At 36.6% G+C, this 18,559-nt stretch overlaps 1 protein-coding gene across 1 annotated transcript in view; it reads left to right on the top strand.

The window, feature by feature from the left end:
• Positions 1-18,559, top strand: part of UTRN (utrophin) — a 603,735-nt gene that overhangs the window by 469,705 nt on the left and 115,471 nt on the right. Inside the window, 1 exon segment of the mRNA XM_030928184.1 lies at positions 545-674. Within this exon segment, the coding sequence (XP_030784044.1) occupies positions 545-674 (130 nt within the window).

Here is an 18,559-nt window from a genome sequence, read left to right as displayed (position 1 = left end):
TGGTTTAGTTTTGATTTCATGTATGTACTTTGTTTCTATCTCATTTTTTTTTTTTCTTAATGGATTCTAAATAATGTAAAACCCATCAGAGGATCTTATTGCTACTTGTGAAGTTATCTTTCTCTGTATCATTGGATGTAATTTTTTTGTCAGTCAGTCTTACAAGAAAAAAGTATCTTAGCAAAGGCTATTATATTTTATCAATCTGACATTTGTGAAAAGCCTAAAAGTACATTTTGCACAAATTCAAATACACTGTAACAATTTTTCCCTTAGGTGAAAATTTTAAAGCTGTTTCTTTTTTTATACAGTTAAGTTTTACAGAAATTATCTTTTTTCCTTTGTATTTTTCTTCATTCATATCCATAAAATTTACATTTTGGCTTCTAACTTAGCTGAAATGCTTGCTATTAGTCATTTTCTTGCTAAGTGTGGTCAGAAGTGGTATAGTTGACGATGTCCCTTATTACACGTGACGTGACGTGACGTGTAATTTGGTGAACACGTGAGGTTACAAACTCAACTTTTGCTTCTCTTTTGAAAGGCCCTGAGACGGGAGTTAAAGGAGAAAGAATATTCCGTCCTGAATGCTGTCGACCAGGCCCGAGTTTTCTTGGCTGATCAGCCAATTGAGGCCCCTGAAGAACCAAGAAGAAACCTACAATCAAAAACCGGTGAGACTGATTTCTCCACTACATCATAAAAACACATGCTAGGAGAACAAAAGACCCAAAATCAAGTAGAAAATTTCCTTATAGCATTTTAGTATCTAATATTTAAATCTTTTCTTCTAAGTGTTACTTTATTCAAATATGTCATTAATTAACAGATATCTAGATTCTTAAATTAAGAAAATAAAATTTTTGTATACCTCAATATCAGTTTTAAAGGAAATTAACTGCAGAAAAAATGGATTGATCTAAAAAGTGTACTATAACTATAAGAATAATTTCGGTAAGAAATAAAAATTTATATTTCTTATAAACCAGTTACATGATAAATAATTGCAAGTAGTAGTAGGAAGTTATTAAAATATAAAAGTAAATATATAAAATATTTCAAGGTCTATAAGTAAGATTACTTTTGATAATGACACACCAAAGTCCTTTCTTGTACAAGCAGATATTTCTTTAATTTTAAAATAACACAGTGTAGTGTTTATTTACTTTGGCTTAAAATTTGAATGATAACTACCTTACTAGCAAATGTACTAGCAAAAAAAAAAATTCTTATATTTAATCATGCTATGTGATAATAATTGCAAGTAGAAGAAATTTATTAAAATATAATAGTAAATATATAAAATATTTAAATATCTATATGTAAGGTTACTTTTAAAAATGAGACACGTAAATACTTTTCTTTACAAGCAGACAACAGCATTTGTTTAATTTAAAAATAACCTGTAACATTTATGTACTTTAGCTTAAAATTGAAACAGTAACTACCCTACTAACAAATAGCAATACATCATATAGTAAACTTAAGAGAAAATGTGTAATGAGTTCTGGGTCCATTAAATATCTGTATTGTGGTTTTTCACTGCTGACAATAAAATCATTCTGAAGCATTTTTTAAAATAAACATGCCATTCAAAATCATTTTTCATCATTCACTTCACATAGTAACAGCAAACCTGAAAGATTGCCTCTTACTGTGTAGATCATAAACATTTATTACTTGTAAGGGAAGCATAGTTGGAAAATGCTTTCTTTGACTATAACTGGAACTAGATCGGACATATGGACAGGTAGCCATTTTCCTACTGAATCGTACTCAAGGAGCCTTCTTCAGTCCGAATAAATTTCCCATCAAGACCATAATCTTTTTGACTCTCTGAAACTAATTGTATATATATGTGTGTATGTACACACACACGCACACATACACAGAGCACACTTAACTTGTCTGGCATTTCTTTTTATTTTCTGCTGGTAGTATCACTGTCTTTCCAGTTAGCCTCCTAGAAAGCTAAGTCATTGTTGAGTCTTCCACTTTTCACCAAATCCAGTGGTCTACAAATCACTCATAATTATTATTTCTTTTCTTTTTCTTTTTCTTTTTTTTTTGAAACAGAGTCTCACTCTGTCACCTAGACTGGAGTGTAGTGGCACGATCTTGGCTCACTGCAACCTCTGCCTCCTAGGTTTAAGCGATTCTCATACCTCAGTCCCCCACATAGCTGGGACTACAGGCATCTGCCACCACGCCCAGCTAGTTTTCGTATTTTTAGTAGAGATGAGGTTTCGCCATGTTGGCAAGGCTGGTCTCGAACTCCTGGCCTCAAGTGATCTGCCTGCCTCATCCTCCCAAAGTGCTGGGATTACAGACGTAAGCCACTGCACTCAGCCTTTCATTTGTTATTTCTATCTTTGAAGAAGAATTATTCCTTCAGAGTAATATTTTTTTTACATATATATATATATAATGTATACACACACATGTGCATATACACACAACATACTCATGTGCACACACATACTGTCATTAATTCCATAATTCCACATTCTCAGCCTTCTGTGTGTAGACTTGGAATAGTTTTAGGCAGAATCTGTTGCTACTTTTGGTAGCATCAGTCCCATTGCATTGTTCTATCATCTGTGTGCAGCACATAGTATTTGCCCATATATTCTCCCTTGTCCACTTAGTCTACTACTGATAAGTAAATCTTATCATATCATCATATTCATGTTTCTCCCCTGATTATACATCTTTCTTGACTTTCCATTACATACTGAAAAAAAAATCTTGGCCTCCAGCATGACATATTTTATTTTATTTTATTTTATTTTATTTCATTTTATTTCATTTTATGTATTATTTTGAGATAGGTTTTGCGCTGTTGTCCAGGCTGGAGTGTAGTGGTGAAATCATGGCCTACTGCACGTCAGTGTCCCAGGATCAAGTGATTCTCCCACTTCAGCTTACTGAGTAGCTGAGACTACAGGCTATGTTTTTAAAAAGTTTTTGTAGAGATGGAATCTCATTGTATTGTCTACGTTGGTCATGAACTCCTGGGCTCAAGCCATCTTCCCATTTTGGTCTCCAAAAGGGCTGAGATTACAGCCATGAGCCACCGTGCCCAGCCTAGCATAATATTTATTTTAAAAATCTTTGCAGACCGCGCGCGATGGCTCATGCCTTTAATCACAGCACTTTGGGAGGCCGAGGCTGGTGGATCACTAGGTCAGGAGATGGAGACCAGCCTGGCCAACATGGTGAAACCCTGTCTCTACTAAAATACAAAAAATTAGCCAAGCTTGGTGGTGCATGCCTTTAGTCCCAGCTACTCAGGAGGTTCAAGCGGGAATCGCTTGAACCCAGGAGGCAGAGATTGCAGTGAGCCGAGATAACACCCCAGCCTGGTGACAGAGCCAAACTCTGTCTCAAAAAAAACAAAAATAAAAACAAAAAAACTTTGTAATTGAAGCCCTCCTGATTTTTCAACAATTTTTTTACTACCATTTTTATAGTTCCATAACCAATCTATACTATCTACTTCCTTGAATGATTTTGGAACTGTCTTGTCATGGATGTGCTACTTTCTCTTCTTTCATCTTTTGAAGTTCTTTCAAAAGAACATTTTAAGGCTTGCTTATGTCCTTCATATACAATATTAGAATGGTTAAGAGCCTTAGAGATGAACTAGTCCAAGGATACTCAATATATGAGAAAACTGAGGTCCATCAAGGAAAAATGAACTGCTCAGGTCTCAGCCCAGTCCTGTTGGATATCTAACATATGCAACTTTTATTTGTATTGATTTTCAGATGTTAACATTTTCTTACTTGCCCTAAGTTCAGGAATCCAGTTTTGATCATTTTACAACCTATGCAATGCCTGTGTGTATCAGGTACTCAATAAAAGTTTCATGAAGGGTACATGACTGCCTGAGTAAATAAGAGGTATAAAGAAATTCATTTATTTATTATTCTGACTTTATATACAACCTATTACAAGAACATTTTTATGAGCTAGATGTTTAACAATGATTTCTTTCTCCCCTACTCTCCCCACCACCATCACCATATTTAACAAGGAAAATGAACCCAGATGTCTCATGTACCCCATAAATATATGTATACTTATTGTGTACTCACAAAAATTTTACAAAAAGGAAATAAGCCCAAAGTGTAGAGAATTCTTTGAAAGAGTTGAACTCATCAGTACTTACTTTTCCCCACAATCTTGAGTCTATAAAGAATAACTGTAGATGGGAGAAACTGATATTATCAGCAGTAGAGTAATTGGATTATTGGTTTTTAAGACAATATGGAAATAAACCCCAACTTTTCTAGAATAAGCGCTCAACGTTTACGAAATTCCTTTCCTATATCTATCAAGAAACACCTGCCCCCTCCTGCCACCCTGAGTCCATTCTTCCTGCAGTCTTTGCATCTTACCTCATGCCCCTCCATCTTCTGGGTTGCTCAGGCTAAAATCCATTGGGCCGCTATTGGCTCCTTTGTCCTTTTGTCACCCAAATCCATTTTGTCAGCAAGTCCTGTCATCACTACATTCAAAATGTACCTAGAATATGATCCGTTATCACCACGTCTACTATGCTCTCCTGGTCTAAGCCCCTACTATCCCTTGGATGATTGCAGGTTCCTTCAACTCATCTCCCTGCTCTGACTTTGCTCCCTTATTAGAGATTTCCAACACAACAGCCGTAAGGAGCATTTGAATATATAAGTCATATCATGTGACTCAGAGAAGTCAGATTCTTATAATGGCTCACAGATTCTATGCCAGGGTATGCCGTGTTACGTTTCTGACCTGGTCTCTTATTATGGTCCCTTTCATTCCACTCCCTGTAGGTGTAAGCTCCATGAAGACAGAGGGTTATTTTTTTTTTTTCCACTGCTGTGTTTTGTAATATTTAGAATACTATCTGGCACATGGTAGGTGCTTATTACATAGTGTTTGAATGAATACATACATAAGCTGAGTACTGTCCAAGATGGATAAAGAAGTATAAGATGTGTTCCTGAGGTTTCAATTTAGTGGGAGATCAAAACTAGCACAGAGGGTGAGAAAGCAAGCCATGTAAAAGTATCCATACTCATGCACTCAGTTGTGTCCTGAGGATTCTAAGTGATGTGGGCATTCCGGGAGAGAAGGACTCTGAGGGTCAGAGTAGAGAGGTTGATTCCTGAGCTAGTCTTAGGCGTATGGACAGGTAGGAAGTGATTAAGTTCGAGAAAGACGGATGGCCATACTGGGGGACAGGATCCTTAGCAGAACAGCTCAGCCATAAGGAAAATGCAGCTGTATTTTGGGGAGTCAGTAGACGGCCTGGCCTGGTTGCCTGTATGGCAGATGGGGATGAGATGCTTGTATGTGCTGAATGGTTCAGACTACAGAGGACCTGGAAAGTCAGGCAGAACACTGTAACTTCATACAACAAGAAAGAAGGTGCTAGTACAGTTTTGTTTTTTTAAGCTTGGGGAAAAAAATAAGAAGTTCACTTGTCTCATCTTATCCAATTTAAAATCTACCTTCAGTTGGCTTTTCTTGTTTCCTTGCTTCCCTAGTACATTGCAAAGTTTATAAAAAGCTACTTTAAAGCAGTACGAACTATTACATCACTAAAACTCCACATTATTCTAGACTCTCCTCAGTGGTCAGTCATTTAAGGGTTAAAACGATATTGTATAATTTTAAAAAAAGTTTCATGAACATTCTAGTCATGGATCATAGTGTTGGTGAGGAAGTCTGTACATTTGGACATTCATGTTTCAAATCCCTAATAAAATGTCTAGAAAGATACACAGAAAAAAAAAAAAAAAAGATACCGGCTTTTGTGTTCTTATTTTACTGTGACATTCAGGATGTTTTAAGCCTCATGTTTGGGGGGCAAGAAAAAAAAAGTCATGTCAATTTAACTTTATGTTAGTTTTTTTTGTTTATTTGTTTATGATTAGCAATTTTCATACTGCCTCCTTTCCTGATATTATTTTCTATAACACTGGCTGATTTTACCTGTTGTTAAAAATAAGTCAAAAAAAACTATCCATAATAGCTTTTATAGTTTCATTGTTTACTATGACTTATGTACATCTGCTATTAGAAGCAGCAAGCATTTGAACATTAGTTATCCTGTTTGATGCCGAAGTACTCAATGTTGGAGAGATTAGATCTGGAAGAAATCAAGTGATTTTTTTTGGTTCTATTCAATAAGCATTTTGTGAGTATGTGATGTGTACCATGCTATAAGGACATACTAAGATGGAGTCACCTCTTTTCTTTTAAGTAACTATTCTAGAAAACACTTTCCTCCATGATTTTTATCTCCAATGCCTTTTTTCTTCCAAATCCTTTAAAATTTTTTCTATTATTAATTATCTTATAGTGTTGTATGTATTTTTAAGTATTTGAAAATCACTATTAATTGACCATTCCACATTAGTTTCCTCCATACCAATCTTATGCCAGGCCTATTTCAATATATTCTTAATTGGCATTTCTCCATTAACATAAATCCTAAAATGATAAACCTAAAGCACAAACCTGGCATGAGGTTTCCTGGGGATAAAAACTGTCTGTAGTGCATGCCATGGGGTCTGAGCTCCTCCACCTGGCACAGAAGACTGCACAGCATTTTGGCCTCAGCTTTTCCATCCAGCCCCACCTTGTGCCTCTCTTCACTCCACTCTTGAGGTTCATTGGAAGCCAGGCTCCTCACGACGTTCTGCAGGTAGTGGTCTTCCTTGCCTTTGCCCCATTGCCCATCCCGATCTTCTGCCTGTAGGTCCTCTGACCTGATTTCCAACACTTGCCTCATTTGCCCGCGCAGCTGCTGGTCATCCTGCCGGCTCTGCTGGGGCTTTGTGTCTTCCTGGACGCTTTCCCTTGCCGAGCTCTCTGCCATGATTCCCTGGCATCCTGTTGTCTCTCTCACTGTGTTTTCCAATGTCTGTGTCTGAAGCTCAGCCCTTCCCTCTTTTTTTAGTAACTACCCTCATTGATGCAGAATCTGAAAGAGTGTAAAAAAATGATCTGAGCAGCCAGGATAGAGATTGTATGGAAAACGTAGTGCAGATCCTTTTCTTAGATCATGGGAAAGAAGCCACTGAAGTACTTCTCAGAGGTATTAACTTCTACTGTAGACACTGGTATGAACTTGATGTCCGGTGAGTGATAGGTAAGTAGCAAAATGAAGTGACAGGACAGGGACAAAGATTAATGGTGAGAAATGACTCTAGCAGTCTGACAGCAATAAGGAGAAAGAAATGATAAAAAGATATGCAAGAATCCTAAAATGAAACAAAACCAGGTAGTCTTTGGAACTTTCAACAGTAAAAGAAAACTGAAGCTGTGGATTATGGTGTGCGTATTTCTGAAGACAGAATATAAATCAGTTAAGGCATAGGAACTTATATTTTAGTAAATTTTCTTCCAAAATGGTAACCATAGAAAAATAGGGCTAAATGGGTAAAATGTAGCTCTTTGGAAAACTCAACTACTCAGATTTCTGCTTATAAATGGCTACTACGTAAATATGATTTTTAGCCGAACTAAAATTATCTGAATCCGTGTAGAAATTTTGCCAAGTTCACAATTTTGTCAGTAGTCCCTGACTTTTGTTTGAGCAATATGGAAATACTTAATTTCATTTAATTTGTATCATGTCAATGTATACTTTTTCCTTTTAATGCAATTGAACTGTTTTTCATTTGATTTTAATCCCTAGTTTGCACGTGTTAGAAAGTATCACAGTACAGCAGTCTCTCATCCTTTGCATTGTTCTTTGTACTTTTCAAGCCACTTTCATATTCATTCTCCTGTCTATCCCAATGAATTGAGCTGATCATACAGTATGATTTAAAAAAATAAATAAAAACACAAAGGTCAAGAAGGTATTATAGTGCTGACCAAAGTCATCCAGCTAATGAAAGGTAGATGCAAGAATAGATCCCTAAGCATCTATGACAATGACTTCCTTAACCTCTGGATTTTGTCTGGCTTTTGACTCATCCCTTCAATTATATCTCCTCTGTCTGTGTTCACTTACAGCCATCTAGGCCCTAACTTCCTAACTTCTCCTTGATCTCAATGTCTAGAGCCTCTTAACCTTGCATCCATGTTTTCTGGTCTCTCCCTTGTGCTACCAACCTCCCCTGGCTGTTCTCAGTCCCAGATCAGAATTCCTGTGTGAACCACACTGCTGCACAATGAAGCTGTGCAAGACAACAGCCTTCACCCACCCCTACCCCCAGACCTCCAGAGGGAATCAGGGAATATTTACGCCTTCTCTTCTGTTCATTACCTTCAGTTCAGTTTAAAAGTCAGATATGCACAGGGGAGTTGGTGGTTGCCTTCTGTCGGTCTTCCTCTCTCCACACCACATATAGATGCAGGCAGGCAGGCATGCACATGTGCAGGCACCCACGACCAAACATATTTTATGATTTAAAGCTAAGGTATCAATCACTAAACAAAACTGCTAACAATTTTATAGGCTATTTCACCTCTAAATGTGTGTAGAAAATGATGCAATTCATTGTATACATATGTATGGAGAAAACACCTGTCCTCTGCTTTTGATATTTTTAGATTAAAAAAGAGATTGCATTATTTTGTTCATCAGTTTTCTCAGGAATTGTCTTTAAAAATTATTACAGTTAAAACATTACTGTTACTACAACTACTATTTTATTTAAGCTGCCGTTTCTGTTTCAGTCTGGAGCAGTCAATTTTGCTTAATTTAAATATTTTATTAATAATCATAGAAAAACCCAGTTATTACTTAATTTAGTATACTTGTGCATGTATAGTTGAGTATAGTGGGTATAGTTGTGTATGTGTGTATATGCATATGCATATACAACTTTATATAGTTGTGTATGAATGTATATGTGATGAATAGTTAATAATAATTTTTCAGATAAAAAGTACATATGGGTTAAAGTTTTCCTCTTTGGTCCTTTGACAAATGGCTGTGTCTATTTAGTAGTATTTAATATTTAACTCAGGGCATACTGTTTAATTTTTAAATATTTCCTGCTATTTTAGAAAACCAACTATTAAGAGTATTTTTCTTCTCTGTAAAATCTCACATATTTTGTGGTCTAACAAAGAATTGATAAGTGACATGTTCAGTCTATTATGTCAGTCTACTTTATGCCAGTATTAGCAAACTTTTGCAAATGCAATTTCATAGTTATTAAATGAGTGAAGATTTGAAATTATATAGTTTAGTAGAAGTTACTTTTATATTCTCCATATAACTTAAGGTTACAACATGATTTTCTTGTATGTAATAAAATGAGTACAAATTACACATTAGTTAATACAAGTAATTGGGCTAGTAAAACTAATGGGTGTTTTCTCCCAGGGCTTTTGTTTTCCTCATAACAACTTTATTAATTGGAGCCTCACTCATTGTAAATGACAGGCACACAGCTTCCTTAAGTGTAGGCATGAAGGGGAAGGCATCGGCCTCCATAACCGAACCACGGTAGAGACGTAGCTGACCACAGGGACTGGAATACCACCCAGAAGTCTTTTCTCCATGTCTTCCTTTCTGCTTCTCTGTACAGATTTTGATTTTCTTAGCTTTTCTATAACCGTATAGCTCACAACCTCATACCAGGAAGGGCTCACCCTTCTTTAGATCCAGAATATTCCAGGAGAGGGCTCTGGTTGACTTGGCTTGAGTAACATGGGACTCAGGGTCTGCTAGGATTGGCAGACCCTCTTCATAATATTATGCTAAATGGAGGAAGTATCCAATCCCATAAAAGAAGGGGAAAGTGAAAAATGGTGGTAAATGCAGACATTCCCAACAAGCCAGCATTTCACAGGTGCTGACCATGTGCCACACACTGTGCCAGGAAACTTACCTGCCTTGTTTAATTGCATTCTCATAATAACTTCTTGAGGGTGAATACTTACCACCCATTCTACAGATGAGGAAATTGAGAGTCTGAGAGGCTTAGAGGCATACTGTCTTCTATGTGACAGAGCCAAAATATGAACTAAGGCTTATGTCACAAAACTTGATACTCTTAAAACTGCCATAGTGTACTATCTTAAACTACTTCAATAATAGTTAGTATTCGTAGATATTCAGTAGAAACAACATTTTATTTTCTATATTCTTCGATTTTAAAATAATTCACACAGTAATTGAACATGTTTATAACTCTTTGCTTTTTTCTTTACTGTTTCTCTTTCTTCACTGAAATACCATACTGCATAATGGAATCATAAACATTTCACTGATTTCCTAACACCGAGGGAGAAGGTGTCTAGGCAATATTAGACTTTGTCTTTTTAATTTTCATATAAAAACTTGAAGTGTAAGTAATTGCTTTCAGGCCTATAGATGACAACAATAATTTCATTAGCTTCTCAAGTCCAATTTAGATTCATAAAGTTGTAATGCATGAAAAAGCACAGAAAAATATAATGTTACTTTCTTTTCCAGTGTTCTTAACTACAGAGGAGTAATGTGATTTTTCACAAATTAAAGTTCTATAATATCTGTATGAATATAATGCATCTAGTCTTCAACTTTTCTAAAACATAACGAGCCAGCTGAGTAAGCCCATCGATTGGGTAAAAATTTGGAAAATGTTTTTCATGCTAACTCCTACCATAGTAATAAAATCTCATTTAAATAAACAACAGTCTTCATGAAGAATTATATGATAAAGGTAGTAATAAAATCTCATTTAAATAAACAACAGTCTTCATGAAGAATTATATGATAAAGGTTTGTTTGATGGACATAGCATTTTCAATTAATTGTTTACCATCTGTTATGCTCTCTAATCAGTGTTACAGCCATTCATAAATCACATTTGCCTCATAAAAAGATGGCAATAGTTTACACGTGTGTATTGTATTATAATCAGCATCTGGGACATTACTTTCTGATTTTGAACATAAAGGACAGGAGGATACAAGGCTCTTTTAGTGCGGTATAATATACTTACTTTTTGTGATTGTTGTTGTTCTTAGTAGAAAGCTGGAATCTTCCAAGAATTGGAGGTTTTGTCATTTTTTAAGCAGTGTAATCCTAGCGAAGGCATAAACTGTCCTCTTCAATTAAACTCATCACTTATTTTGGCAGTACATAAACGTAAGCCATATTTAACTTATAAGAATGGCAGAGCATGGATAGAAAGCTCCAGACTTCTTTGTAGCTCAATCAATCACTAGGGGCTGTGTTTAGCTGGGAAGCAGCCTTGGGAGAGATGGGCGGTTGTGTGGCAAGAAATAAAAGACTTTGAATCTAAATCTCCTGTCCTTTGATTCTTGAAGGAGAAAGGGGAGAATTTTCTTTTTTATTTTCTTTTTCTAGTTAAAGATATCGTACAGAGATTGATTTGTGCATTTAACAAGTACGTTTTGAGTGCCTACCATTTGCAAGGGAGTGTTCTAGATACTTGGGATACAGTAGTGGGCAAAACAGATGTTTTTTTCCTCCTGAAACATTCTCAGCTTTTCCTTTTTCCGTTTGTGGCCACCTGCCTGCCCCCAGTGACCCATCTGTTGATGTCCAGCCCAAATGAATTAATTTGAATAAATCGCAAAACTGCCACTACTTGGAGGAAATTCAGGGATTATTCCTGAATGAAGAAAATGGAAAGATCTCAGGTTGCTTAGCGAGGCCGTGATTGTCTGTTCCAGGGACTCTTTGATCTTCCTGCTTCTTTCCTTGGAGTTGTGTCTGTCTAGTGGTTGGGCCCTGCTTCTTCCTCCACTCAACGCTGGGCTTACTTACTTTGGCCACTTCACAGGGAGAGTAAACCTTGAATATATTTAGACTCCAATTCTGCCTCTATTGACTTCAGGTCAGTGGTACCATGTAGCTCCCTCCACAGTGTGTTTTGTATTCTGAGTTCCCCTCCATTTGTGTCCCCTCTCTTAATAACTTGCATTTAATATTTGTGGAAGGTAGTCCCTAAGTTTATTTACTTTTGAAGTCTTGATGTTCCCTAAATATATCTATGTTCTTTTTTCTTTAAAAAAAAGAATTTGAGAAGTCCACTGGCAGCATGGATGAGTCCATGCCGTCTTTATCATATCCATATTGAAAGATTTAGGCTGCATATTAACAGGTGAATCTGCTCTGAGTAGCCTCTTGTTATTGTCATCCTTATAATTTATTAGATTGACATAATTAGAAGCACTAATCAGCTGTGGCACTTGATGATGTACTTGTAATCTGGCTCATAATGAGTGGCTGTCATCAGTTATTGTACAGAGTAGGAAATGGTCAGGGCACTCTCAAACACTGATTGAACATTTCAGAGTTACTAAATGGATCTTAATCACTTAATCAGAAAATTAGGAAATAATGTATTTCCCAATATTTTCATCAGAAACATCTTTTGGTCATGAGAAAAGAGAGAGAGAAATAGGAGGGGGGTAAAGAGAGAGAGAGATTGAGAGAGAGCAAGTCAAGTCTTTTCCCTTGAGTTCTTATTGGCTAATCAACCTGATTTGCTTACGTGAAAATCTCTACAGATATCTAAACCTCCCAGAGCTAGTTATAAAATAGTAAAAAGGAATGAAAGAGTAACCTTCCTCAAGAGCCTACTGTGTGCCACACATGTGCCAGTAGTTTTCTATGTATTAACTGAGATTGAAAGAGACAAGGAATATATCTAGGATTATGTAACTAGTTAGTATTAGAACTGGCATACAATCTCCTAATCTTTTCTTCTATCAAATTGTCCAGCAGTAAAAATGCCAGTTGTGAATTTTTTTCTTTACTTGATTGTTTTAATATTTCCTTTTCATCTTTTAGTAGAATAAAACAATATGATTTTAGATACATGCAAAAAAGTAAATAGTATAAATAAGGTATTTGGAATTACCATACTTGAAATGACTTTGTAAGGTTGATCCTTCTATTTCATGATAGTTTTTTATAAGTGCTTTACACAGATGTGAGAAAGAGGAAGAAAAATGACGTGAAAATATGTCCACTTAAAAGTGTAAAATTGAATGTTCTCAATAAAAAGGAGCGCTAAAAATTCTATTCAGTCCAACTCAATTAAGCAATTATATACTGAGGACACACCAGTCTCTAGACTGGCTACTGTAAAATCAATATGGAAAGAAAGAAAACGTTCATGACATTGGGCTTTAAAACCTAAGAGTAGAAAAGCCACAATGGAGATTATAAATGTTGATATCATAATTGAGAAAAAAATACAATACATATGGGAAATGTTTATTAAACAATAACACTGGGCTAATTCTAATAAATTTCTATTATTATTTCATGGGAGAAACATGGTTTCATTTTTAAAATTTAAAAGGTAGCTTTACATAAGCACTCAAAGGAAGGGTTTTTTTCCCCTCTGTTAAGATTTCTTTGAGATGTACAGAGGCTACACCTTCTTACATAATTGAATTGAGGTAAAATAGGCTCTTGAAATATTTTTCTAGCATGAGAAAATAGGGTTTGCACTTGATAAAACTGGGCTGGGCAGGTCAAGTAACTGGCCTAGGAGCAATGGGCAAAATGGGAACAGGACTGATTCCAAATCCTAGTCTCTGTTCGTGGTCCAGCTTTGGTTTTTCACCTGCATTCTAGTGACACATATTATAGTCTTTTTTCTCATGGTATAAAGGAGAGTGTGGCATAAATGCTGTGCTACTAATTTGCATATTTGAAGAAGTAAAGGTAATTGGATGACAGAAAACATCAGGATTCATCTTTCCTTTTTCCTCTCTTCCTTTGTCTTCTTCCTGTTTCTTCTTTCTGAAAGATAATTATCTGTGCTCCCTTAAATAGATTTGTAATTCAATAAATAAGTTGACATTTAAAATTATAAAATATGAATATAAAATAAGTATAATATTCATTATGTATAAATATATAATATAAATAAATATAAAAGTTTAAGTAAGAGGCCAGGTGCAGTGGCTTATGCCTGTAATTTTAGACCTTTTTGGAGACTGAAGTGAGAGGATCACATGAGGCCAGAAGTTTGAGACCAGCCTGGATAACAGTGAGACCTCATCCCTAAAAAAAAAAAAAAATTAGCTGGCCACTGTGGCACGTAACTGTGATCCCAGCTACTCAGAAAGCTGAGGTGGGAGGATCACTTGATCCAAGGAGTTTGATGCTGTGAGCCATGCTCATGCTACTGCACTTCAGCTGGGGCAACAGAGCAAGACCCTGACAAAAAAAAAGTGGTGTGTGTGTATATATATATAAAATAATATATAATATATACATAATTTTACTTATGTATATTATACATAAATATATATATTTTCTTCTGAGTAGTTGAGGGTATATGTATGTAATAAAAATTAAAATATAATTCCACCCTCAAATTCTGGCCGGTTCAATGGGAAGACCCGAAGGGAGGAGAATGGAGAGTGACAGGGTACACACACACACACACACACACACACACACATACTTTAGAGAGTAGGAAAGTGACATAGGAAAAAAAAGTCTTCTGGTCTCAGAATTGCTAGCAAATTTATTTGGTTTTCTCCTGCTGTTTCCTCTATCTCTAGCATTAGCCTCTATTACACCTTCCTCAATGCAAATTAGATTACCCTCTTATCACTGAGCTTCATTTGCTCTCTGGCCTCCAGTATTTAGGGACTGTGCTCTGCGTGGGGTTGACCCAATGGAGTGGAAATGTCCGATGAGCTTCAGCTACATGGTCCAGAGAAATCAATTTACATGCCAATAGGCTAGCTGCATTCCATCCTGACAACCTGTTAGAACCACCTGGGGAGCTTTGGTATCTATCCATGCCAGATCTTTCACTGACCAAATCATTACCTTTTGGGGAAGGGCCCCTGGATTATCAGCCTTAAAAACTAACTCAATCCCTCATTGTGAGGGTCATTTCTAATATGACACCAGGGTTCTTCACTGGTGGAGAAGATTCTCTACTCGTGTAGGTAGGCTTTAGCATTTACCACAGAATACCTATTCAGAAATTCTCAAGTAACATTTGTCCTATGATTTTCAAGTGAGAGGACTTTATTTTTTTAAGAATGCAATCATTTCCTTTTTTTCTTTTTTTCATTTCTTTTCTGCTTTTTGGATGTTTGAATTTATTTGTTTATTTTTTTATTTTTATTTTTTTATTTTACCCCAAATAGTCATACCTTCATATTTCACATGTTACTTCTTCTTATGTGTTTCACAGACTTCTACAACATTTTTGTTTTGTTTTTTACTTTGCTCTGTGCTTGGCTTAAAGTATGCATTCAGCTGAGATTGTTGCTGCATTGGGAATCTCTTATTTTGACTCAAAAGTGATTCGTTAATGTTTCCTTTCTGGCAGACAGATGGTGAATTGAACATAGAACTTTTCTTTTCTTCTGAGTAGCTACTTGAGTGGGGATTATGTAAGAAATACTGCACAAGGACTGCTCAATCAATAGATTTTTACATTAAGGAAAGACAAAAATGTCAGAGGCAGTAGATGATGTTTTCTCACAAGACAAAGAACCCATGGGCCTCCCCGTGCCAGGTTATTTAATGTCTGACAGAACGAGTTTTTACTTTATCTGAGGAAAATTACCATAATTAAGTTGTCCGTTGTGAAATGAGTATTTTTTTTTACAGTAGTCCATGCTTAAGATATATTTTTGAAAAAGCCCAAGTAACTTATTAACAAACACAGGTGTTTAATCATAAAAGTTACCACCTCATGAGACTAAGAATGATTTTTTTCATCTTAGGTATAGCATTTTATATTTATATAAAATATATACAATGTAAGTATTATATATCATTTTTTAGATGACTTTTTTTTTTTTTCTGAGATGGAGTTTTGCTCTTGTTGCCCAGGCTGGAGTACAGTGGCACAATATCAGCTCACTGCAACCTCTGCCTCCCAGGGTCAAGCGATTCTCCTGCCTCAGCCTCCTGAGTAGCTGGAACTACAGGCGTGCGCCACCATACCCAGCTAATTTTTTTTGTATTTTTAGTAGACACGGGGTTTCATCATGTTGGCCAGGCTGGTCTCAAACTCCTGACCTCAGGTAATCCACCCGCCTTGACCTCCTGCCAAAGATCAGGGATTACAGGTGTGAGCCACTGTGCCTGGCCTAGATATCTTGCAGGTATAAAGATTTAAATAAAGTTTGCCTTTCTAATGATACACCGGCCTTCAGAGAGTTTCTTTCTCAGAAGGCTTTGCAATCCTGACATGTTGCATGTTTTAGGGCTTTTCTCTGGGCTCCTTGATGGTTATTTGAACCTGTTTCTCTAATTCACTTATTTATTTTTATTTTTTATGTTATGTCTTTTGAGACGGAGTCTCAACTCTGTCACGCAGGCTGGAGTGCAGTGGCACTGTGTCCACTCACTGCAACCTCCATCTCCTGGATTCAAGCAATTCCCCTGGCCCAGCCTCCTGAGTAGCTGGGATTACAGGTGCCCACCACCATGCCTGGCTAATATTTGTATTTTTAGTAGAGACGGGATTTTGTCATGTTGGCCAGGCTGGTCAACTCCTGGCCTCAGGTGATCCACCAACCTCAGCCTCCCAAAGTGCTGGGATTACAGGCATGAGTCGCCACACCTGACCTCTAATTCACTTAGTTTCTTTCTTTATCTTGTACTGGTATGTTCAGCCTATCTACCGATTGTGATGTGTTCTCTTCTTTCCTTCAATTCAGCTGCCAAGAGGTTTTTGAAGTTTCCCTGTAGACTTCCACCACTTAAGCGGCACAACTCGTAGTTCTGTGTTTGCTAAATATCAATGTCTAGACTTTTGGAAATTTAGAGAGACATACATATGTGTTCCGCCACCCTTGACTTGGCTTTTATGTAATATTTAAATAAAGTCAGGCAGAACAATTTACACTGAGGATGAAAGTCACGGTTTAGGAGAGCTCGCTTCTGTGCATTTTATGATGAAGTTCATCTTATGATGATCATTTTCCAAGTGATTTGGAACATTTTGAGGTGAAGTAGAAATTGCTAATGTGCTGTGTACTGAAAGGTGAGATATTATCACAAAGAAGAATGTGTTTTCTGTCTCAAATTAATGTACAGTTTATGTCGATTGCACTGCCTCTTTATTTGCAGCGGACAGTTAGATACCACCATCAGACCAGCTAGATAGGAAAGGAGGTATTTTAAGGTGTAGAAGATAGTGAAGTCCCAGGAGTGTGGAACCGTGCTGGAGACCCTTCTAAGCTGTCTTGAGAATTTCCCCTCAGTGTTGACCGCGTTTCTCTGCCCTTGCTTTACCAGCTCCCCATCTCTTATATTTCTGACCCTTGGCTTTGAACTTGACTTTGATTTCTGTCTGTATCCTTTGCTTCTGCTCTGGACGGTTCCAGCCCACATCCTGTGGCCTGTCCATGTGTTATGCCTGCTATTTTTATCTGAAAAAAGTTTATTTCAGGCATTGTGGAAGCCCCCTTTTTCTGTTACATACTTAGGGTGGTCCTTGAAATCTTGCTATCTTCCTGCTAAAATGTTTGTGGGCTGCAGATGATGCCCTTTATTAAAAAGAAACTGCCAAGCAGCCTTAGAGATGACCACTATCTAAGGTATGTTGTCTTCAGTTATTTATTTTTAGGAACAAAATAAATTAATCTGATTTTCTGAGAGTTTTTGCTTATAATTTATAGTCATTCTTCATTAATTATACTTACCATTTCTCTTGAGAATACTGAAATGAAAAAGTGTCTTTGGATTTTGTGTAACTAAATTTATGATAAAGAAAAATTGGTTTATTTCTTGTGTTATCTTCTTAGAGTTCAGTGGCTTTACAAATATGTTAAAATTCAAAAATCAGGTCAATTTACTAATCTCAGTAACTGTTTTATTCTCCTTTCGCGTGTATGATTAGGTGTAGCAGAGAATTCGTGGATGAAGTATGGAGAATTTTTTCTTGACCTAGACAATTTTTATCCTGGAGTAATTTTTTCTTACTTTTTCTTTATATACCTCAGTAGCTATCGTAACACTCACACTTGGCTATTAAGAATACACAATCATGATTTATAATCCTTTGGGTATATACCCAGTAGTGGGATGGCTGGGTCATATGGTACATCTAGTTCTAGATCCTTGAGGAATTGCCATACTGTTTTCCATAATGGTTGAACTAGTTTACAATCCCACCAACAGTGTAAAAATGTTCCTGTTTCTCCACATCCTCTCCACCACCTGTTGTTTCCTGACTTTTTAATGATTGCCATTCTAACTGGTGTGAGATGGTATCTCATTGTGGTTTTGATTTGCATTTCTCTCATGGTGAGTGATGATGAGCATTTTTAAATCATGCTGCTATAAAGACACATGCACACGTATGTTTATTGCGGCACTATTCACAATAGCAAAGACTTGGAATCAACCCAAATGTCCATCTGTGACAGACTGGATTAAGAAAATGTGGCACATATACACCATGGAATACTATGCAGCTATAAAAAAGGATGAGTTTGTGTCCTTTGTAGGGACATGGATGCAGCTGGAAACCGTCATTCTTAGCAAACTATCACAAGAACAGAAAACCAAACACCGCATGTTCTCACTCATAGGTGGGAAATAAACAATGAGATCACTTGGACTCGGGAAGAGGAACATCACACACCG

The sequence above is a fragment of the Rhinopithecus roxellana genome, chromosome 4, assembly GCF_007565055.1.
Source record: "Rhinopithecus roxellana isolate Shanxi Qingling chromosome 4, ASM756505v1, whole genome shotgun sequence".
Taxonomy (NCBI): Eukaryota; Metazoa; Chordata; class Mammalia; order Primates; family Cercopithecidae; genus Rhinopithecus; species Rhinopithecus roxellana.
This window is presented reverse-complemented; position numbering and strand designations above follow the sequence as displayed.